Below are 24,969 nucleotides of genomic sequence, written 5' to 3' on the forward strand. Positions count from 1 at the left end.
CCATTTTTTTGTTTTGCATGTTTAGATTTTTTATTTATTTGTTTTATTATTATTTTTTTTTTAGTTAGAGAAACATTTATCAAAATCGAAAGTTGGATTTTTGGGTGAAAAAAATAGACAAGACTTTTTTTTTAGGTCATATCGCCCAGCTCTAGCTAACACTCTTTTATTTTTATTTTTATTTTTTTTTGTTTTGCCCGGAGTGGTGGCCTTGATCAAACGCACAACCTTGTGAATTGCTGTTAGGGAGCATTGGTGTTGGGGGACTTGCACACTGAGATAAGAGTGTACTGTATGAGCAGTGTAATATCTGTGGGTCTGTGTAACAGTGCTGTTAGTGAAGAAGATGCTGCAGCAGGTTCTGGTTTTGTGGATCAGGACAGGCAGAGCTGTACAGAGGCTGCAGGGAGCTCAGGGTGCAGCAGCTCACAGAGGAGATGCTCTATAATAAGATTGCAGGACTCAGACTGGAGGAATTTACTGGAGCACAACTCCCCCTAGGGCATTTCCATACAAACTAACTCTCTCTCTCTCTTTCTCTCTCTCTTTCATTGTTATTGTGTCTCTCTCACTTTGCCTTTGACTCTTTGACTTTAATTCAGTTTTTATAAATATACAGTATTATTACAGTACATATTTTTTACACTACATTATAAATGAATACTGAAGTCTTCCAGACTATGAAGAAACACATAATAAATCATGTAGTAACTTAAAAGTGTTAAACAAACAAAAAAAAAATACTGTGTAAAGCCTTTAGGTGATTTAATCTGGGGTCAAGCTGTTAACTTGTGGTTTCTGAGGCTGGTAACTCTGATGAATTTATCCTGTGGAACAGAGTTAACTTCCTGTGGCGGCCCTGATAAGAGCCAGTTTTATTATAACTGTTTTAATATTCTTTGTGACTGCACTTGAAGATACCTTCAAAGTTCTTAATTATGTTCAGATCGACTGACCTTCATTTCTTAACTTTTTTTTCTTAACTTAGTTGAGTAGTTCTTGCCATAATATGGATTAAAGCATTACTCAAACAGGGCTATTTACTGTATATCACGCACAGCTGTTAACTGAAAGCCATTCCAGGTGAGAATTGTCAGCCAAGATGTGCAAAGCTGTTAATTTAATAAAAAAAAGCTACTTTTTTGAGTTTATATATATATATATATAAACTGTATATATAGACTGATACTGTAAGAGAGCATGTTTTATACTAAAAACATGTTCCTAATATTATATTCAAACATTCGCAATATATTGCCTTGTTTAGAATATTTGGATATATTCCATTATAGTAACTCTTTAACCTTTAAGTAAGGCTAGAGGGGTATAAAGCCCCCAGTATTGAGCTATGGAGCAGTGGAACTGTGTTCTCTGTGTTTATTTGACACCTGAGTCGAGGAGCTAACATCGTATTCAAGCTAACCTCACTAATGCTGTAACTTGTCACTGAATCAAATAATTGAAATCCTCACAGCAATGCTAAATCTAAAATTGAGCAGAAAAGCATGTCCTGGAAAGTAGAGACAGTTACTCCAACAAAAGCAGAATAAACTCTTTTCTTTGATTCTCATGATGTCAGAATAAACAATATTCCATCAAATCTGTTTATTGTGCACCGTCAGCATCCTGACCAACTCTAAATCTTCCAGCTGTGTTACTGTGGGCGTTTTGATGAACCGAGAAATTCATAGGATCCAACAAATAACTTTTGTCCTACAGCACAGCCCTGCAGAAAATGAAGGCGGTGGTCCGGACACACAGGCCCGTGTCCAGCCCAGGCTGATGGGTTTGGCTGGGTTCTGTGCTCTGTGTGCACATCTGAGCGGTTTGGACGGAGCTGTGTAAATGTGTGATTGTTTTGTGGAAATGAGAGAACATTCCTGCATGTTTGCAGACTGCTGTGACCTTCAGGTGACTGCCTGGGTGAACTGACATGGACAGAAGTATTGGGACACCTGCTTATTTATTGTTTCTTCGGAAATCAAGTGTATTAAAATTTGTTCATTTAGTTTATCCTGCTTTTGTTGGAGTAACTGTCTCAATTCTCCGGGGCCGTACTGAGCGGCAGCCTTTCCAGTAGCTCCGTCAATTCATTCATCCATCCTTCCATCCATCCATCTATCCATCCATCTATTCATCCATGCGTCTATCCATCCGTATTTCCGTCCATCCATCCTTCCGTCCATCCATCCAACCATTTATCCACCCATCATTCCGTCCATCCATCCATCCATCCATCCATCTATCCATCTAGTCATCCATCCATCCGTCCATCCATCCATCTGTCTGTCCATCCATCCTTCCTTATTGGATTAAGTGCCATTATTCCTGAGAACACAGTTGCCCAATGCTCAATTCTGCCTTTTTTGCCGTTGTTTTAAATTAAAAAATATGATTCATGATTTGCATATTTGCATTTTTTTGTATGTTCATATTTGATCCTATCCTGATACAATGATGTTATACATCATTCAAACTGTCTGGCTCTCAGGATTACACAACTGCAAACCGATATGATGATAAATGATGCAGGCTACAGTCTATATACAGTCAATATACTCACCTCTGAATAGCAAAAGAGATAGCGGGTGATTCTCACGAAATCAGACTAATGAGGTGGCATTAAGGAGTGTGATGAACAGGTAAATGCTATCAATTTGGGAAACACTGGTTTATAAACATCTCATCAAAGGCTATATTGGAAGTGATTAAAAGTAGACATTGTGATATTTTAAATTATGTATTTTTTATAATTTAGTGTGAAATTCTCAGTACCGCAACGCGTCCATTGCTGAATCTCGGCTCTTCAATTACACAATTTTAATATTTAAAATAAATAAATAATAAAAAACTTAAATGTATCTCATAAAGTAAATTGTTACAGTCAATAAAAATGTATTACTTGGAATTCATTGGTAAAAGAAAAGAAAATATTTAGAAAAATAACTTTGGTCAGAACCAATGTTCTCAGCCTCCGCAACAATTTTCAAGCACCATTTAAGACCACAAGGAACAGAAAAAAAACAGCCATTTTGAGAGGGGGGACACCTTTTAGTATGACACCCAAGATGGCTACCAGGTAAGCACCTAATTTTATACCTCTCCAGATAAATGTTAAAAACTTGGTTGTCAGCGAGCATACACAACTTTTTGTTTCTCATTACCGAAACAGCTAGTTTTTAATGTTTAAAAAAATGAAAATGTTATTGTGTTTTGGGAATTTTTAAGGTTTTTAAAGTCTAAATACAAAAAGCTAGCAAAAGTTTAGCCAGGCATCATGGTGGCCCCACAGAGATCAAAGAAGGTTAAGGTCCCTCATACTCCGCAACAGCCTTCTCATACACCGCAACAATTTAAGGCCTGTTGCGGTAGAGAGATTCACTGTTGCGGTAAAGAGAAATTAATGTTTTAAGTGACATGAACTTATATATATATATATATATTGTTTCATAAAAAAGCCTTTATTTACTTATAATAAACAATATATAAAACAATACATGATGCAATTTCAGATAAAAAACAGATTTATGTAGCAGGGCAGTGACACCCATATAACTTCCGCATAAGATATAAAAATAATATATAAAAATAATAATAATAATTATATATATATATATATATATATATATATATATATATATATATATATATATATATATATATATAAAATATAAATTTCATATATATAATATATACATTTCATGAAACAACTTTTATTGTTATAAACTGTTAATAAAGGTTGTTTCATGAAATTTATTTTTATAAACTTTTATTGTTATAAACTGTTTATATGTATATATATATATATATATACACATTTTATGAAACAACCTTTCAACAGTTATTTTAACTGTTATTTTAACAGTTTATAACAATAAAAGTTGTTTCATGAAATGTATATATTATATATATGAAATTTATATATATACACACATATATACATTTCATTAAACAACTTTCTTTAATTTTATCTTTAATTTTAATTTAGTTGCACATTGATGTTTACATTTTTCATGAGATTAATGCTTAATACAAAGATGTTTAATGAGATGTTGAATTGCTTGTTTCATACTTAAATATTTAATTTCAGTTTAGTTGTACATTGATGTTTATATCTGTCATGAAATTAATACTTAATAAAAAAGTTGTTTTATGAGATGTTGAATTACTTATTTTGTATTTAAACATTCCATTTCAATTTAGTTATACAGTGAAAGTTTTAAGGAATTTATGTCTAATGAGGTATGTTGAAATTTGTTTTATTAAAATACACAGTTCAAAAGAGGATATTTTCACAGCTTGAGTCTTACTGAGAATAATTTTCAACAGCAAATACCACATTTTGTTCAATATTACTACTCCATACAAAACTCAAGAAGTACATCATTAGAATTTGTTATTTATTCACAGCATTCACACTCTGTGTTTGTTGTGTAAAGTGTTATTGTTAATTAAGTAGGAATCCTTGTAATGACTCTCTTTACCGAAACACCATTCTCTTTACCGAAACACATATTTATTTACTAATTATTTTACTGTTATAAAACAAATTCTAGTTTATAATGGTATTTGGATAAATTGTATTTCTTCATAGGTCATCTGTACTAAATAAGAAATTATACATGTAATTTTTCAGTTAAATATCCTGAAAAGACAGGACATGAATCATGAAATCTGTTGCGGTAATGAGACAAATCATAAAATAAAAAAAAATGGGAAACTTATAAATATAATATTTTCTGGGTTATATACACATATGAGCACAACTGTTAATAATATCTATTTAAAAAGTAACAAATGTGTAACTTTTAAACCATATCTGTTCTGTGTTATCATGTTGCGGTACTGAGAATGTGTGTGCTCTGACTGACTAAAATGGTGCAAAATATACAGAAAAAAATTATAAAATTAAAAAAAAAAAGTATTTCTAAAAAGTTCAGACCCTAGTCTTGCATAACAAAAAGAAATTTTATATTTAAATGCCTTTTGAAATTTTTCAAGTGTGAACCCTTTTAAATCTGTTTTTCGTGAGAGTGGTGCTCCAGCCTTGGTGCTGGAGAAACTTCACTGACACTTCTTTTTTTAATGCTGTACTTCAGCAGAGTGGCATTACTGCTCCTTACAACCTGGCTGGTAAATTCATATATAAGGCGAACAGTGAATTGTTGGGAAAATTTCAGTATTTTAAGTGCTCATTATAGTGCAAGAAATATTTTAGAAATATATTGTGCAGCCCTGCTATTCAGGCTATGTTTACACACATGTGAACCATTAACATTCCCCACCCTAACAAACGCACACATACACACACACATGCATACACACACGTTCATACACACACACACACCCTTGTGTTGCACCAGCGGCCGTGGCTCGCCGGACGGGGTGTTACGTTTCCCCCCCGACGGGAGCGTGAAATTAAGTCAGTTTTCATTTTGAGCTTTGAACCCGCGCCAGCGTGGTTCAGCATATTTTAATATGCAGTCATAACTTGTTACTGCTGATGTATAGCCTGCACTGACCCTGAGAGGCACATTAGGGGGAGTGAGTCAGAGAGCCGGGATATAGAGGCTGTAAAAAGCCACAACCAGAGCACATGCATGCTTCAATGCACACACACACACAAACACACACAGATATATATGCTCATACTGTATGTACGCTATGTGCCACACACATTCTTATTACGAATGAGCATCTAGAGCAGGGGGTGACAATCTCATTTAAGGCCTTGTCCCTAAGTACATGCAGTAGAGTATAAAAAGGGGCCAGATTACACTGACATGCCGAAATTCATAAGGCAAGACCAAGTATTGTGTCCCATGACTTTTGCCATGTCTAATGGAAGCTAAAATCTGCTGCACTGACCAGTAGGATGTTTGTTATGTCTCTTCGGTATGAACAGCTCTAGCTACAGACACCATTAGAAATGGACTGTCCCATTGGTCTGGCACCCAATATAAGACCTCACTTCAACTTCATCATAACTCACATTGCCCTGCCATGAGCACATTGGCCACTTTCACTCACAATATAATACCTATATACAGCTCTGGAAAAAAAATTAAGAGACCACATCAGTTTCTGATGCTATTTATAGGTTTATGTTTGAGTAAAATGAACATTGTTGTTTTATTCTATAAACTAAAGACAACATCTCTCCCAAATTCCAAATAAAAAATATTGTCATTTAGAGCATTTATTTGCAGAAAATGAGAAATGTCTCAAAAAAAAACCAGATGCTGAGCTTTCAGACCTTAGATTATGCAAAGAAAACAAGTTGATATTCATAAAGTTTTAAGAGTTCAGAGAAAATTAATATTTTGTGGAATAACTCTGGTTTTTAATCACAGTTTTCATGCATCTTGGCATGTTCTCCTCCACCAGTCTTACACACTGCTTTTGGATAACTTTATGCCTTTACTCCTGGTGCAAAAAATTCAAGCAGTTCAGTTTGGTTTGATGGCTTGTGATCATCAAAGTTCCTCTTGATTATATTCCAGAGGTTTTCAATTTGGTAAAATCGAAGGAACTCATCATTTTTAAGTGGTCTCTTTTTCCCAGAGCTGTATAATATATAAGACAATAACACAATAAGCGTTTTTAGCCCGGTTCTCCAGTTGTCGACAGTTTTTTTTTTTGCTCTGAGGTGAATTGGCGATCACTTGGCACTCGCTCTGCTGAAAGACGCTCGCAGAACAGTCACTCAGTAACCATCAACAAGTCACAGACACTCAGCAAACAGGTTTAATATCTAGACCAGTTCCCATAACCCTAGAGCCAATGGGATCGCTTAGAGTGAGAGAGAGAGAGAGAGAGACTATAGTTCTGAAAGGCAGCCACAGTGAACAATCATGTAATTCGTGACCCCATGTCACTAAATAGTCACAATCAGTCGTGTAGTGTGAGCAGCACAAGGACCAGATCACTCGATCACACGTCTTGTAGTGTGAACCAGGCATCACTTTGAATGATGACTTTGTATGTATGGATGTCTTCCCAGCATTCCCAGCTTTACAGCTGTAATATAATGTAGATTAAATTGAGGTCATGTGTGCAGTTTTATTGCAGTATCAGTGAAGAAATATTGGATTTTGGCTGATTAAAGTGTTCAGTGGGGGTTACAGTCACCTTCACAATCTTATTTTACTATTTTTGTACACACACACACACACACACACACACATGCTAACAAGCTGGAACTTGGTGATGGTGATGCACCCTCAACATATGGTCTTTAATCTGTCACACTCTTATCAGCACACACACACACACACACACATATCTATACACACACACCTCAGTGCTGTGATTGAAAGCCGTATTGGCAGAGTGTGTGTAAGATAAATGAGGGCCCGGGCCGAACATTAAAAAGTCATGAGCTGGGATGGCTGCAGGGGGATCCACTTGGTGCCGCATTCTGCTGAGTCATGCTTTTACTTCAACAGGCTGCACAGGGAAAGAGATAGAGAGTAAGAGAGAGAGAGAGAGCATCAGTCAGTTAATGACTCAACTCCAGGAGCCCCATCGTGTCCAGGAGGAATCGTGCAAGCATCTCTGGAATGTGATGATCAGTCACGACACCAGTAAAGCAAGAGTTTACCAACAAATCAGATGCTGAATGCTGTCGATTAGCAAAACGCAGTTGACATCTAAAGTTTTCTTCTTTACTTTCACCCTGATGCTACGTGGCTAAAGCTAAAAAAAATAATAGAACATTGTATTGCATATTCCCAAATAGGGGTGGACGATATGGCCCTAAAATAATAGCACGATATTTAATGGTATTTTAGCAATAACTCTACTTTTGGCGATATGACAAAACACTGTATTAGAAATAAAAAAACAAGAATGCACTACTGCAAAAACAACAAAAAAAAAAATAGATTAATTATTGCACACCCCTAGCTGAAATATTAAAAAATACAAGATTTTTATCAGAGTTGTAACAGAAGTCAATGATCCAGAATGTCATGATGCTAATAATGCAATTCATATATCTCCATATATCCAGGATTAAAATAAAATAAATGATACTGTACAGATATACAGTCTGTAGTAGATATATCATGGGAAATGAAATGAATTTTTCTTTTGCTAAAAACAGCAACAAAGTAGTACCCTGATTTGATAATTCATGATAATTAAAAATGTTAGCCATGTTATTGCGTATGATGCGATATGGCACACCACTATTCTCAAGGAAATAAAGTGCACATCAAACTGCAGGCCTACGAATGGAATTCCATCCTCCCATCAGCAGTATTTAAATTGTGAGTGAAGTAAAAGTGAATTGCACTCCGCTAGGAATGGGAATCACAGGGCATCACGATACTCAATATATTACAAAACAATTTTCTAGGATGCTTCACAGAATCTGTGTTACTGAAGAGGATAAAACGCTCCTAAATAAGCAAATATCAAATAAAATATGCATTTAATGGGTGTGTCATGTCCTTGCCCTGTTACCTGTCTCCCCCTTCTGTGCTCCTGTTTCTCTGTGTTACCTGTCCTCAGGTGTTTCCTGTTTCCTATTTTCCTATTTTGGAGTGTGTTTATTGTCTGTATTTTTCCGTTCTCCTTTGTCAGTTCTTGTACGTCTTTAAGTATGTTTTGTTGATGGTTGTCCTTAGTTCCATGTCTCTGTCTTTGTATTCATTATTTCAATGTTTTGTTTGGTTCCCATTTTGTAATAAACATACTATAATGCTTTTTATTAACCATTTCCAGACAAAAACTAGCCTTGATCTGATTTAAACTCAACGACTTGGCTTGATTTGTGTCTTGTGGACAGGAGTAAGTGTAAGGACTAAGGGTTTGGGTCAAATCCGTTTCCAGATGCTTAATGAGCTGATTTTTAGGAATTTTATGACCTATTATGAACTATAATTTAAAAAAATAGACTCTGACAATCCTTTAAAACACGGTTTCCAGACGCAGACTAGGTTATGGCTTGTGATTTTCTCAGAATTTGATCCCAGTTGAAGGACTAGGCTTGATTTGTGTCTCAGAGGCAGGCCTAGGGGTCAGGGTTTGGGTCTGATCCATCTCATGAGCTGAATTTCAATCAGCTGACCGAGACAATTTTATGACCTTGGGTTATCGTGAATTCCTACCAGAATCTTGGAACAGTACCTCAGCAGTGTGGAGCTCTGGAGTGATGTGTCTTATTGTCTGTAGATCTTTGTGAACAGTGTTGTTTTGCGTACCGTAGATAATGAAGGTTGTGGGTAATTGCACTAATTACGTTGAGTACTCCAAGTGTGGAAACTTTGGATCTTAATGGGGCCAATGTTCATTACGGAAATAGAATTTTGTGTGTGAGCTGGCAGTCTAGGCGCGAATGTGTGTGTGTGATTAAGATGAGTAGACGTTGACTGGCAGTAAGCCCAGATGAGGGTCATGTGGTTCAGATTTTGAAATGGATGTAGTTTCTGAATCTCTGCTGTGTCTGCTGTGATGTTACGCCCTTTTAAATTAAAGGAATAGTTTTGGCGGAAAATTAAATCAACACATCCTCACTGCAAACGCTGGCTGCGTCATGATTGGGCCCCGGGGGCCACTCATTCTCATCACAGGCCTTCCATAATTGAATGCTTATGTTCACTTTCTATATTAATATTTTATGAATAAATCACAGCACAAAGTAAAATGCACACAAAATAAACTAATTACATAGAATTCCATGTGAGCAACTGACCAATCAGAATTCCAGTTCAACTAATCAGTAGAGACCTCAAAATATAATCTGTTATGTTGCTGGAAATTAATGACAGGGTTCGTCGATAATGAAAATAAGTCATGTAATTTGAAAATAGCAATTTCCAGGCCTGGATAAAAAAAAATTGCAATATAAAAAAATGTATTTTTAAAATATTCAAAAAAGTAGATTTTGAGCTAACAAATACATCAGCTCAGAGTTAATTCAGTAATATAGCCCTACATAATGGAGCTCTCAGGATCTGATACACATTTAATTATTATTAAAGATTAAAATTGCTTAAAGTAGTTTTCTTTTGTCATTATAGTTTTGTTGAATTTTGGTTTTATTGTCCATGTCTGCACTAATGTTTTAAAGATCAAAAGGTCATGAATTTGTTTCCATGAAGACATGGAAAAATCATGAAAAAGTCATGGAAATGTATTACTTAAAAAGTGTATGAACCCTATAATGACTAAAAAAAGTGTGCTTAATATTTTATAATCCAGTCTGACTGACCATTCAACAACTTCCAATTCCAACAACTCCAACAATTGGTTTTAATAGCCTGTGTGTATTAGCAATAGTGTTAGCCTCCCCTTAGTTCTAAACGCTCTGAGGCAAGAAATGCAGTTCTCATGTCAATAAAACAAAAACATTTGGTGATAGTTCTATTAAAAAAAGTTCCATGCTGCAAACTCTAACTAAACACTTTAATTTTCCTTCTGAAAACTCTCCTCATTTGCTGGCTGGGCAAAAATGTCCAGTAATGGTGCTTAGAGAACACCAGATGGTGCTCTGTACACTGCGGTTAAAACTAAGACTCAGAACTGGATTTGTGAGAAGATGTGATCTACTGATAAAACGGAACACCAGGGATGCAACGATGTGGGAATTCTGGGACAATGCCGATATCCAATATACACACTTATAACTCTTATAAAAGTCACAATGTTCATTGCTACCTTACACTCTGCTAACAGTCTTATTTCTCTGTCGAAAATAAAAAGAATCTTAAATTTATTATTTTTAAAGAAATGTTGGTTAACTGTAGTCACACGGCCAGCGTCGTTTGGTCCTTTTTTTGACATACAATAAATACGTCAGCAAGTATCGGTTTAAAAATATATCACTCACACTCATTTGCACTCAACTTAGTCTGTGGCTCCAAAAGTGCCCAAACTCAACAGATTACATATTTACTCACTAAATATCAGTGCTTTCTACATTTAAACCACAGCCTTTTAAATCTCATGTTCTGCTGTTTTAGTTGTTTTTATAAAAAGGCAGAAATAATAGTTGACTAATCGAAAATATAATCATCAGAATAGTCGACTTCCAAAATAATCATTAGTTGCAGCCCTACTCGTTATTCAGTAAAGGATGCACGATAATATTGGAATTATATCGGTATTGGTTGTTCTTATTTTTTAGTTTTTTTAATCATCAGCATCTGCCGATATTGCCGATATATTTTTAAACCGATACTTGCTGACGTATTTATTGTATGTCAAAAAAAGGACCAAACGACGCTGGCCGTGTGACTACAGTTAACCAACATTTCTTTAAAAATAATAAATTTAAGATTCTTTTTATTTTCGACAGAGAAATAAGACTGTTAGCAGAGTGTAAGGTAGCAATGAACATTGTGACTTGTACATATTGTTTTCAATGTTCAAAGTAAAACAGAAAACATAGTTATTATTATTATGTTACACAAGCTTTTTTAAAAACATAAATTAGTGCATGCTTATCTTTGTCATTATTACATAGTGCAACTGCATTAAATGTGGCTTCAATTCAAATAAGTTAGTCTATGCTGTTTCACTTTTACTGATTTTAAATGCACAAAAAATATCTTTGTGATTCTAATGACGGACAATAGTGGAATTCAGCACTGGAACTAAAACAAGGAGATTTTCCGATTTTTAAACACATGAACAACCGGTCAGAAAATATGATGTTTCAACAAAATTCTAAATAAAAAGAATGAAATATAAAATCATAACAGTCATCAGTAGGGCTGCAACGATTAGTCGATATAATCGACAATATTGATTATTTACATTTGTCGACTACAAATTTCATTGTTAAATTTTATTTTGGTAATTTGTAACAGTACTGCATTACACAAAGTGATGGGGACAGAAGCGCTATGGAAGATGGGTAACAGTCTTAATCACACAGTTTACACTCAACTTAATCTGAAAAAAAATGTCTCCAAAAGTGCCCACAACAGATTATATATTTAATTGCTAAATATCAGTAATTTTAATTTTTAAACATCTATACATTGAAATGCCTTTTAAACCTTATGTTGTTAATTCAGCTTTTTCTATCGTTATGGCAAAAATAATCGTAAAAAAAAGTGATCCATTTACCCATCTCCCATTGCACTTCGCATAAAGCGGAACTGTTACAAATGTAACGATTAGTCGACAATGAAATTTGTAGTCGACAAATTTAAATAATCGGCATTGTCAATTACATCAACTAATCGTTGCAGCCCTAATACTGAGCCCTGTGGTACTACATGCACAGAAACACCGAGACAAGGAAAAATGAAAGATGGCTAGCGGGTGGCCGGCTCCCAGTGGTGAGGTTCTAAGGTTACACAGATTACACACAAACACACACACACTCGTGCACGCTCTAACACACATAGTGCTGATGAACTGCTGACAGTCAAACGAGCACAACCAGACAAAAGACACATAACACACACACAGACACACGCCAGCGATCTGGATCATCATCAGTTCCCAGCCTCATCCGGACTGACTCTGCTGAGCGCTCGTCCTCATTCACAGACATGTCCTGCGAGTTCGGGAAGAGGAAATGTCACAATATTTACACAAGAGGGCTGCATCTCTCCTTCGGTACTATTTCGGGCGCCGCGTCGCCGCGACTACCCAGGGCGAGTGGCGCAGATTAAGCTGTGCTGTTATGCTAATGCCTGAGCTCCAGAAATATCCACTGCATTTGTGAGCGTAAGCACACTGGAGCTGAGCATTGTCTGCTCTCTCTCTCTCTCTCTTCATCTACTAGGGGAAATTAGGTATCCGTCATGTCCAGCACCCATGGGACTCAGCGAGCCCCAGATCCTCTTGACTCCTTCCATACCATCAGGCCTGGGCTGCTGGAAGCAGAGCAAAACGTGTCTGTTTGGCTCAATATATTCACAATATAATTTTATACTGATGACTAGGGCTACAACTAATGATTAGTTTGGTAGCTGACTAATCTGATTATTCTTTTTTTTTGATTATTCGTTTAGTCAACGATTATTTTTGCCATAACGATAGAAAAAGCTGAATTAACAACATAAGGTTTAAAAGGCATTTCAATGTATAGATGTTGTTTAAAAATTAAAATTACTGATATTTAGCAATTAAATATATAATCTGTTGTGTTTGGGTACTTTTGGAGACATTTTTTTTCAGATTAAGTTGAGTGTAAACTGTGTGATTAAGACTGTTACCCATCTTCCATAGCGCTTCTGTCCCCATCACTTTGTGTAATGCAGTACTGTTACAAATTACCAAAATAAAATTTAACAATGAAATTTGTAGTCGACAAATGTAAATAATCAATATTGTCGATTATATCGACTAATCGTTGCAGCCCTACTGATGACTGTTATGATTTTATATTTTATTCTTTTTTTTAATTTAGAATTTTGTTGAAACATCATATTTTCTGACCGGTTGTTCATGTGTTTAAAAATCGGAAAATCTCCTTGTTTTAGTTCCAGTGCTGAATTCCACTATTGTCCGTCATTAGAGTCACAAAGATATTTTTTGTGCATTTAAAATCAGTAAAAGTGAAACAGCATAGACTAACTTATTTGAATTGAAGCCACATTTAATGCAGTTGCACTATGTAATAATGACAAAGATAAGCATGCACTAATTTATGTTTTTAAAAAAGCTTGTGTAACATAATAATAATAACTATGTTTTCTGTTTTACTTTGAACATTGAAAACAATATGTACATTGTTATCTTAATAAATGTGTACCGTGTGCAATTTTACTAGTCTTAGGTTGAGGCCCTATCCACATATATCTGGATATTTAACAGTTTCTCCATTGTAGATGAATACGTCATCCACATTATGAGGAAAAACATACATAATTAATAGAATGATTAAACAAGCCAGATTTTTTTTTTATATATTCTTTAAAGTTGCACCTCTTGCTTACAAGAGTTTTGCGCATCTTGGCTGGATTTTCTCAGTCAGCTTTATGAGGTAGAGTCACCTGGAACTCAGGCTTTCAGTTAACAGCTGTGCTGAACTTGTTAAGAGTTAATTATTGAATTTCTTGTCTCTGAATGTGTTTGTGAGCATCAGTTGTAAAGTTGTGAAGAGGTAGAGTTACAGGTATACATATTATGGCAAGAACTACTCAACTAATTAAAGAAAAAAGATCAGTTAATCTTAGAAACTTTGAAAGTTTTTTTTAATTGCAGTCACAAAGATCATTAAACCGTTATGATGAACCCGTTATTATTATTAACCGTTATTATATATATGTGGAAATCTGAAGTTTTCTGGCTGATGTAGTTCACTATATATCAGTGGCGGATGCTGGTCTTTCAAGGAGGGGAAGCTCAATTTCAGCACTTACTGAAAAGCACCAGAAATAGAAGCTGGATTTGTCGCTAGTCGTCTTTAATAAAGAAAATGCCGCTATAAGGATTAGGAAAGTCTCAGGTTCAGCTCAGAACAGAATGAAAATGCTCCCATCACAGATTTTTACACTAAAAGATCGCTGATTCGCTCATTTCGCTGTCAATCAAAAAGGGACTCCGCCTCAGACAGATCATCCAATCATCATGCAGAAGCTGAGCATCCTGGCCGGCCGAGGCCAGCCCACTGCTCCATAGACCCCCAGAGACCCACAATAGTATATATTTAATCACTTATTTTTTTTACATTTTAGGGGAAGCTGAGCTTCCCTTGCAGTCTTAGAGCAAGCACCACTGCTATATATGCAGTATATGCATGGAGGTATCTGAGACTCAGCAAGATCTGAAAATAAATCTACATCCTGGGGAGCAATTTATTTTTGTAGTGAAAAACTGTATTTTTAGCCTGTGATGATAACACGTCAATTATACTTTTGACTGGGAGGAGGCCAAATGGCATTAAACTATTACTAGTTCATAAAAAAAAGTGTAATTGCAATCTAATTCTGTTATACAATCAGTATATCAGTTGCATTAAATGATCTTAAAATGACAGGTAGTATTGTTCAGCACAGTAAAGTCTGGTATGTTATATCATCCAGCTTTTTTGTGGATGGGAGCCAAAAGTCAAACAAAGCCTCTATTTCTTTTTTATTATGTCCAGAACTAGACATAAAATATAAACTTTTCAGAGAAGAGATGAGCAATTAAAAAGAGCTGCAGTACTGCGCGGTTCTACTGTCCGTACTGAGACACTGAGTTTAGAGAGAGCTTAGAGAATATCATCTTCCTCAGTATTGTAACCCAACATCAAACTCATAAATTCACCTTGAACTGACAGTAATGGGTTTATAGAAGCTTCATGGATAATTTCAGAGATGTTCTGCTGCTGAAAATAGAAAAACGCAATAAAGGGATTTGAGTGTCTCTGTGGTTCACACAACTGTGTCTCTCTCTCTCTCTCTTTCACATAGTGAAGTACTGCCAATAGAATAGGACTCTCTGGAGCAGATCGCCATGAATCTGCCTGTTGGTACCATTATTGAGCCCCCAGTGTTGAGTTGTGGAGCAGTGGAACGATGTTTTCTGGAATGATGGAGCTCCATATAATACTTCTAGGATGAGTTTAGGTTGTAATCATTCATCCAGTGCCCTTAATTCCTAAAGGAACACTGAATTATCATGTGTCCCCATATTACTAATCATATTATGTGTTCATAATGTATTTTAATGTTCAGTAGTTTTTACAGTCTTTCCCTGTTTTTCTGCAGTGCTGCTGAGTACACTGTCCACCGGGGCTCAGACGGAGATGAAGCGTGTTGTCGGGGACAATGCCACGCTGCCCTGTCATCACCAGTTCTGGCAGTCAAACGGACAGTCGCTGGACATCGAGTGGATCCTACAGAAGCCCAACGTCAAACAGCGTGTGGTAAGACTGTTCAACACTGTTATAATATTTTATACTTTTCTTTTACAATGCTGCTCATTCCTCTCTTCTACATTATATCGCTTTCTTCTTCTTTCTTTCTTTCTACTCCATATTCTATGAGTTTTTTCACAGTTGCACTTATTTGTCTGGTTAAAACAGACTCTTGTACGTTTTTACTCTTGGTATGATATTGTTTGGGCAGGTGTGAACAAAGTAATTGAACTCAAACCCAGACCAAAATAACCACATTGAGAGAGGATGTGGTCTGGGTTTGGTTTAGAAATATACACTAGATTATGGGATTGGTGATTTTTTTTCCCTTCATGAAAACAAACCCAATAAAATTAGATTAAACCCAATCAACTCAACCCCAAACCAACCCTAAAACCAAACCCAGCCCAAATCAAAACCGCCCTAACCCCACTGCAACCCCAACCCAAATACAAACCACCCTAGCTCCAAACCAAAACCAAACCCAACCCAAATCCAAACCACCCTAGCTCCAAACCAAAACCAAACCCAACCCAAATCCAAACCACCCCAACTCCAAACCAAACCCACCCCAAAACCAAACCTAACCCAAATCAAAACCACCCTAACTCCAAACCAAACCCCAAAATCAAAACCGACCCAACCCCATACCAACCCAATCCCAAATCCAAATTTCCATAAACTCCAAACCAACCCCAAAACCAACCCCAAGCCCAAATCAAACCAACCCAAAAAACAAACCCAACCCAAATCCAGACCACCCAACCCCAAAACCAAACACAACGCTAATGCAAACCACCAAACCCAAATCAAGTCCAAATCAACACAACCTCAAAATCAAACCCAACACAAAACCAAGCCAAACCTACCCCAAACCAATCCCAGCCCATTTCAAAACAAAACCCAACCCAAATCCAAACTGACCAAACCCAAACCAACCCAACCCAAAATCAAACACAACCTGAATCCAAATCAACCACAACCCACCCAAAAAAAAAACAAAAAACAACCCAAATCCAAACCATCCAAACCAACACAACCCTACTAAAACCATAACAAACCACATATAGGTGTAAAAACACTCCTGCACCACACTTTCACTTTCCATCCATATTCCTCACTCTCTTTCTCTCATGATTGTCCTCATGGCTGCAGATTAGACTCTTAATCTATTTGTAATACCATTTCCATTTATGTAGATGAAATAAGGAATTTAAAAGAGACTTTTCTTTTTTGGTAAAATGTTGTGTGAACTTTTGGTCATATAGTGTTTTATTCAAAATAAAAACAACAGTTTGTGATATTTATTGCTGTTCGTATTTGTATCATTGTGCAGAACATTAAAAATACAGTGAAATTCTTACACCACAGCAGCATAGTCCTACTGATGGGAAGTGGGCAACAATAGAGGGGTATTGCACGTATGAGATGAGTGTTGCACACAGAAAGCGAGAGTACGCCACCCAACAAGTTACACTAAATAATAGAGAGCGTGCCAAACAGGGCAGATAACTGGCAGCAAATGGCAGGAATAGATGTAGTGTAATAGTGTGCCAATGTTGTACAGTGTGATGCAATATGTATACAACTAAGATATGATATGATATTATATATCATCTGCAGTCAGTAGAGAATTCAGAGTGAGTGTTCCTCCTCCTTCTCCAAAAAAACACAGCAGAGCAGCAGCTTACATCATTATTCTTCCAAAACAGATACAACACTATGTGGGCAAAGAATTTGAACATGCCATTAAATGATGAAAAACTGTGGGATAGGATTTTTCAAAATATATTTAATATGTCAAGGGATGTTAGAGTTAGACATATACAGTTTAATATTCTGCATAGATTCTTCTGGACACCTAGTAGACTATATAAGCCTGGCCTTAAAGAATAATCAAAATGCTGGCGATGTTAAAGAGAGGAAGGTACATTGGTACATGCAACTCCAAAAATGTTGGACAAGTGTTAATGAGCATATATTAGAAATAGCAGAAATCAGCTCTAAGTGGTCCAGCAGACTAAGGTGCTGCCACTATCGCTGGTTCGAATCCCGATCATGCAGCTTGCCATCAGCTGCCAGAGCCCTGAGAGAGCACAAAAGGCTGCGTCTGTGAGCTCATGTATCGGAACCGAGACGCTTCGCTTTCCTCCGAGCGTTGTGATGCTGCTCGGTAATGCTGCATCAGCAGCAGTTCAAAAAGAAGCGGTGGCTGACTTCACGTTCATGTCATGTGTTGTAGAAGGCATGTGTTAGTCTTCACCCTCCTTGTGTTGGGGCATTGCTAGTGATAGAGGGAGTCCTAAAGAGTGGGTTGTAAATTGGGGTTTAAAAAAAGAGAAATAGCAGGAATCAGGTTTTGTCCCAGACTCTATATTCTTGGAGATCCTACAAATCTTATCTATTGCTGATACAGATGTGCAAATGAATGTACACACAGCTTGTCTAGATCTTGTAGATAAGTACACTGAATAGACCATTGAATAAGACTCTAGGGAGCAGATATGCATGAATATATTGGCGTACCTAATGCCAGCCATGGGCTACATGGGTATAAAGCAACCAGCACTAAGCTGTGGAGCTGTGGAACTGTGTACTTTTGCCCTAGCCAACTCAATGCAATCAAATTCTCACAGCAATGCTCCAAAATCTAGTAGAAATCCTATTCAGAGATTAATATCAGACAGACTAAATGAAAAACACTCAGTATGCAACTGTGATGGGTTAGCAATACTTCAATACTATAGTACAAGACAAATTAAATAGGTATTTAAACAAAAAGTAATTACAAACAGGTGAAACTGCTTTAGTAACCAGTAGTCCACATTTTTTCATGTCAAAACACATATCAGTAAACTTTTGCATGCCATTATAGAATAATCAACACAAAACAGCATGGTTCTTTTAAGGAAACTTTCTATTAAACATGCACAAGCTGTGGTTACTTGCTATGAGAAGCGAAATTCAACATTTTAGTATTTAATGGGTCAATTATAATTAACCTCCGAGGAACTGGCGTCCAGGTGTGTGGGCATCACATTTTGGGTTGTCTAGACTTGTCACAACACAACATTTTGCCCTACAAGGGCCTGGTGTCCTCGTTTGAGGCCATTATCCTGTTTACCTAGTGGTGGCAGAAGAGTTTAACATTTGTTCAGAAATTAAAATGAACAGTAAATACAGTAAATGTTTATGTTTTTTACTTTTTTATTTCTTCGTGTTGAACCTGCTTCAAAGTTAATGCTGAGCTAAAGCAAGCTACGCTAACCTAACCACAGTCCAGCCGGCTAGCTAAAACCAACACCACCCAGCAAAACAGGCAGAAATGCTCTAAAAATGCGCAGCTTTCACCTGAAGATGACTCCACGGAGCAGGAGAGGAGAGTATTAGCGTTATTTCATGGTCCTAACGTTACCATCTTCGCTTATTCCCAATTTTGCTTTCCGGCTAACTTTTGTGGTGTTATTCTGTATAAACCAAACACCTTTAGGTAAGTTTCAGTTCTGTTACAGTTGTGGAACTACTTTTTGGCAGAAGGCACAGTCCATATTAAAGCATATTCATTCATAATTTCTTAAAAGTTCTTTGATTTATTTTCTTTATTCATTTTGTAAAAAAAACTGTTGTGTAAAAGCAATAGAACACTCGAGTGAGTGTGTTATCACGAATAACATCACGGCTGTGATGTTATTCGTGATAACACACTCCCTCTCGTGTTAAATAAAATTAAAGTCCTCATATGTGGACACCATTTTTCTCAGAAACTATATAATCGGAAGGTAATAATGTCTTTTTTTTACACTAATCAGGTGCCAATTAGCTCCAAATAGCAAAGAGCAATAACAAAGTTGTTTAGGTCTGAGAGGGTTAAGATAGCATTACTGAAATGTGTTATCCTAAATGCGTTCATCCTCAAAAATAACTCGCTTTTCTGCTGTTCGCTTGGCTTTTGATTATTTAATCAGTTCCGAAAATTCCGCAAATCTCTGTGCTTGTAAATGCTTCACACACTTAAATATTTACACTGGGAACTTTGGCAGATGGCAGAGAGTTATCATGTCATATCTATTTACTGCTGCCGGTATTTTAAGGAATGACATCAATGGAATTCCATAGTTAAACACACAACACTCTTTTTTAAGTGATGAGCTCATGTATCTACAAATTGGGGGTCTTTCTTTTGACGGAAAAAGAGATGAGCTCACCAGTTTTTTGCTCGAAGGCTATTAGTGATCTGTGTCAGGTTTCACCACAAGCTTCTCAGCACACAGTTTATTGTTAAATGGTCAAGCAAGCATCCTATTAAACTCTCTCTCTCTCAGTGTCAGCGATGATCTTATTGCTGACACTAAATGTCATATCATAAATAAACGTGATATAATGTGAATTTGATACTCTTAAATGAAGAGATTTATGTTTCCAGGCACACACAGGCACACAAAAGAGTATCACATGATGCCTGTAGCACTCTGTGTTGTGTGTGTATGAGTGTGTGTGTGTGTGTGTGCAGGTGGAGCACTGATGCACACTGGCACCGCCATTTAGCGCTGCCTGACTTCAGGCACTACAAACACTGTCACAGTCACACTATATACACCACCTTTTCACACTCAGAACCGGGACATGTGGGACCCTTTTACTGGTAATGCAGCCCTTAAATGGACCATTCCATGAAGCAGGAAGCTTTTAGGCCACCTAACGACAACATTTACAATCTGTTTCTCAACAGTGAGAGTGATTATAGTAAAACTCCTTTTGAGCCTACATAAGTACAGAAAAAAAGCTGAAATCTTCGTAAAAAAGAAAAAAAAAGAAAAGAAAAAAGAAAGAAATCTGAGTTAGTTTGAAAAATAGGGGTTGATGATGTGCCCTTAAATAATATCATGATATTTTTAGGCTATTTTTGTCAATAACTACTATAATGGTTATATTCTTGATAAAAAAACACAAAAATACTGAACTAATGTAATAAATATTCTACTGCAACAACATAAATGTTAAATTTAATATGGTATTAATTAGAGGATTTGCATACATTGCCCAAGTCCTGGGTTTAATCAGCTACAATAGCATTAAAATCTCTGTTATTATAACTGAAAAATTGTACTGAAAAATACTGCTAATAAAATCTTGTTTTTGAATAAGTGAAGTTATTAGCTATCATTAGCTAACCATTAGAAAGCTAACTGCTAACAGGCACTAACAAGCTAAGTGCTACAATGCTAACCACTGGAAAGTTTACTGCTAACATGCTAAACGCTAAAAAGCTAACCACTAACAGGCTAACTGCTAAAATGATAACCGCTAACAGGCTAACTGCTCCAATGATAGCTGCTAACAGGCTAACCACTAGCAAGCTAACTGTTAGAAGGCTAACCACTAACAAGCTAACTGCTAGAAGGCTAACCACTAACAAACTAACTGCTAGAAGGCTAACTACTAACAGGCTAATAACTAGCATAACACCACAACACAGAGTGTGTTCCAGCTAAATGAGGATCAGATCACACGTTTAGAAGATAAAACTCCAGACCTGCACACAGTTGGAGTGAGTGGTCTCAGGAGAGTTCTGCAGACTCCTATATCCAGGTTTAGTGGTTTTCTTTGATTTGAACGAAGCTTGTTGCTAAACTTGAAACTAAGGTGGGAAAAAAAAAACAACCCTGGGTTTTATCTTCCTGTTTTAAGAGTAGGGCTCAAACTCAGAACACCCCCATCCTGTGGCCATCCTAACTGCACATGAATTAATTAGTTATTTTGGCCTTTTATACAGACACACAGCAGAAATTTCACACGCCTGACACGTCGTCATATTTATGAAATACCACTCTCGTTTGGAATACCATAGTATACAGTGTTAATGTCATACCATCCAACCCTACCTAAACCACATCTTAAATCTAATATATTTATTCTAGTATTTGTGTTATACTACTGTTTTTTACTGTAAATGGGTTCTTCTTGATTTTTTTAAAGTAATTTTTGAAACATTACTGTCAGAATTTGATTGCTTTCACCAATAAGATCATTAGTTATCCCAACATATCTTATCCAAAGGCATTGGATAGAGTGTCATCATTTCAGAGAACACAGTTCCACTGTTCCTGTTTCTACAGGGACTATACAAGCTGCGTGTGCATTTGCACATCTGTGTCAACAATGGGTACAACTTAAAGTAACAAAAAGCATTAATTAGAAGTAGCAACCAAAACATGTATACATGTACAGTATATATATATATATATATATATATAAACACACTCACTAAGCACTAGTAGTACACTGTTAGTACACTGCCCTCCAGCGAGACATAACATAATAGTATATAGATTAGATTTCATAATGCATTCCTCTCTCTCTCTCTCTCTCTCTCTCTCTCTCTCTCTCTTTGTTAATATAATTCAGAAAAGCTTTATATGATATGATCATATTAGGTTAGTGTTACAGTTTGACAAGATAATCCATGTATATTATATTTACATTATATGATTAACTGTGTAGTTTGTGTATATTACATTACCAACCCGTGCCACCATTAGCATTATTCTATTGCTGTGATAAGCCCCTCTCCCTTAGGCCGTGGCATTCCTGCACATATCTGCAGGTCAGAGCTGCATTGCAACCTTCACCTAGCACAGTTTTCAGTTCTTCTGTATCAGAGATGTCTGCATCTCAGTGACCACACTAACTTTCTCCTCGGGGCAGTCAGGTTATTCTCTGTGTTCTGGGCTCTGTGTTTAGGCTGTGGTTACTCTGCTCAGTCTGTATTTTGTCAGGATGTGCTTCTGCTGAGTATCTGAAACAGACGTAAATTGGACTTAAAATGTAAAATTCATTATTTACTCTAGTATAAATGTAACATAGTTAGTCTGTGTAAAATTAAGTTCGCAAACCAGAACGGTGGCTATGCTTAATTTGCCCCTGGTTGTAAATGTGTGGCTAACTGAGTGTCTGTGATACTCAGTGATATACTGGCACCCAGTGTATTCCTGCCTTGGCCCAGTGATTCAAGATGGGTGGACTGATAGATGGATGAATTGGTAAATTTATAGATATGTGAATGAATGGATGAGTAGGTGAATGGGGAGATGAATGATTTGATGGGTGTACCAATGGATGAATGAATGTTGAGATGAATGGGGATTGATAGATGGATGGATGGATGGATGGATGAGTAGATTTATAGATGGACTGATGGACTAGTTGAATGGATGGATAGGTGGTCTGATGGATTGCTGGATGGATGGATGGATGTATTGCTAGATGGATGGGAAAATAAATCGTTAGAAAACCAAAAAAACAAAATACTAAAAATTCAGAAGGTGGTTCTTGTCTTTAGTTAAATATTATTATGAACATATTATATGTAATTTTAGCAACTAAAAATATGTACTGTAGGGGCTCTATAGTATACTTCCGTTATCAAAATGTGGAGGAAAAAAAAAACACAATATTACTGTGTTGCAATATATTGTATATAATAGAATTATGGCACAGCCCTAAATGACAGTGTGTGTCTTTTTCCCCCTATTTCTCAGATCATCACCTTCTTCAACAACGAGGTCTACACTAACGATGTCCCGGCCAGTCGTCTCTCGTTTGCGGGAGATTATCTGAACGGTGATGCGTCTCTGCTGATTAATGAGCTGCAGCTGAGTGACTCTGGAGAGTACCACTGTAAAGTGAAGACTGGAGGGAAGTACCACTGGACCCAGGTCAACCTCATCGTTCTGGGTAAGGCTGTGCTGGACTACCAGCTCTGTACACTCAAAATATTCATAGAATAAGAATAATAGAACGATGAATAGAATAATAATAACAAATTATCATTCAACTACACTGAAAACCACCATTGGGGTCTCTTATATGCAAATACAGAATGGTGGATGATTGCAAGATTCCAAACACCATGTTCTATGTCCATATTGTATAGTCCTCACTGTCACTGTCATGAAAAAAAAGATATTTTCCTTTATTTTTGGCTATTTATGAAAAATATTATATTTTTGTCCTCTTGTAAAAGTTTTAGTTTGTAGATACTGTGCACTATTATAATCATTTTGAATCTTTAAAGGGGGCATATTATGCAAAATTTACTTTTCTTACCTGTCTGAAACCCCAAAGGCACAAACAAATAGATCTCTTAGAGAACAAAGTTAGAAAAAAAATGCTTCCTTATAGTAATGTTACAATAAGGAAACATAAAACACCTCTGGCATCACCACTCAAGCATCAAACCTCACCAGAGCCCCACCCGCTAGATCAGTTGAAAAAATGTAATTTCAGTCATTTTGGTTGAGAACCTCAGACAGTACACAGCAGGATAAGTCAGCAGACTTCACCTGACTGAGGGATCTGTACCTACTATCTGTGACAAGTCAGCAGATGAGGGAGATGTAGGTCATTTCAAACAATGAGTTTTGTGCTTCTGTCACAGTTAAGCATAAACTAGCTTGCTTATGTGTTGCTATTTAGCACAAGCTAACCAACGTGTGGTAAACACTTAGCATAAACATGGAGTGTGGCCAGCAACTGCTTATTTGTATAAAAGTGACAGAACCTTTAAATGGCTCATTCTGAAAGGAACTGAAACTGGTAAGGATACAGGTGGTGAGATTTCTTATTTATGTGAAAGTGATTTTGTTTTATGAAGAAACTCATAAAGCCAATCTACCTGTTCTAACCTCTGTAAAAAAGGGTATAATATGTCCCCTTTATGATATCTGGTTTCTCCTTTGGGTTTAAGCTTCCAGGAAGCCAGCCTTCATTTCCTTTCAACCAGACCACCTAATAACGCTTCAATTCGATTCCATCTTCCTCTGATTCGATTTCACCAGACTCCATATCATTAGCAGTTCTGCTGCTGCTGTGGCGTTGTAGATGTTTTCCCCTCTTTTTTTCTCTCTTTTACGTTCTTCATCCAGCAGAGTTGCCAGCTTGGGAAGTTGGGGTCACTTCCCGCTTTGATGTTAGAGGACGTTAACTGGAGCGGACGGACAGCGGCTGAGGCCTATCTCTTTAAAACAGAAGAGACAGAATTAAGGGCTTATGTGATTTTTCTGTCTCCACAAAAACAGTTTACTGTCATTCCCAAATGAGGTCCAGACAAGCTTCTTATGATTTAATATTTCACCAGATCTGGTTTCCATTAATAAACG

The 24,969-nt window shown here is 36.6% G+C and overlaps 1 protein-coding gene across 1 annotated transcript in view; it reads left to right on the forward strand.

Moving 5' to 3' along the window:
- Positions 1 to 24,969, forward strand: part of clmpb (CXADR like membrane protein b) — a 156,703-nt gene that overhangs the window by 111,001 nt on the left and 20,733 nt on the right. The window contains exons 2-3 of the mRNA XM_022662270.2: positions 15,663 to 15,820; positions 23,350 to 23,545. Coding sequence (XP_022517991.1) covers positions 15,663 to 15,820; positions 23,350 to 23,545 — 354 coding nt within the window. The remainder of the gene's footprint in view (positions 1 to 15,662; positions 15,821 to 23,349; positions 23,546 to 24,969) is intronic.

This window comes from Astyanax mexicanus, chromosome 9, assembly GCF_023375975.1.
Source record: "Astyanax mexicanus isolate ESR-SI-001 chromosome 9, AstMex3_surface, whole genome shotgun sequence".
Lineage (NCBI taxonomy): Eukaryota > Metazoa > Chordata > Actinopteri > Characiformes > Acestrorhamphidae > Astyanax > Astyanax mexicanus.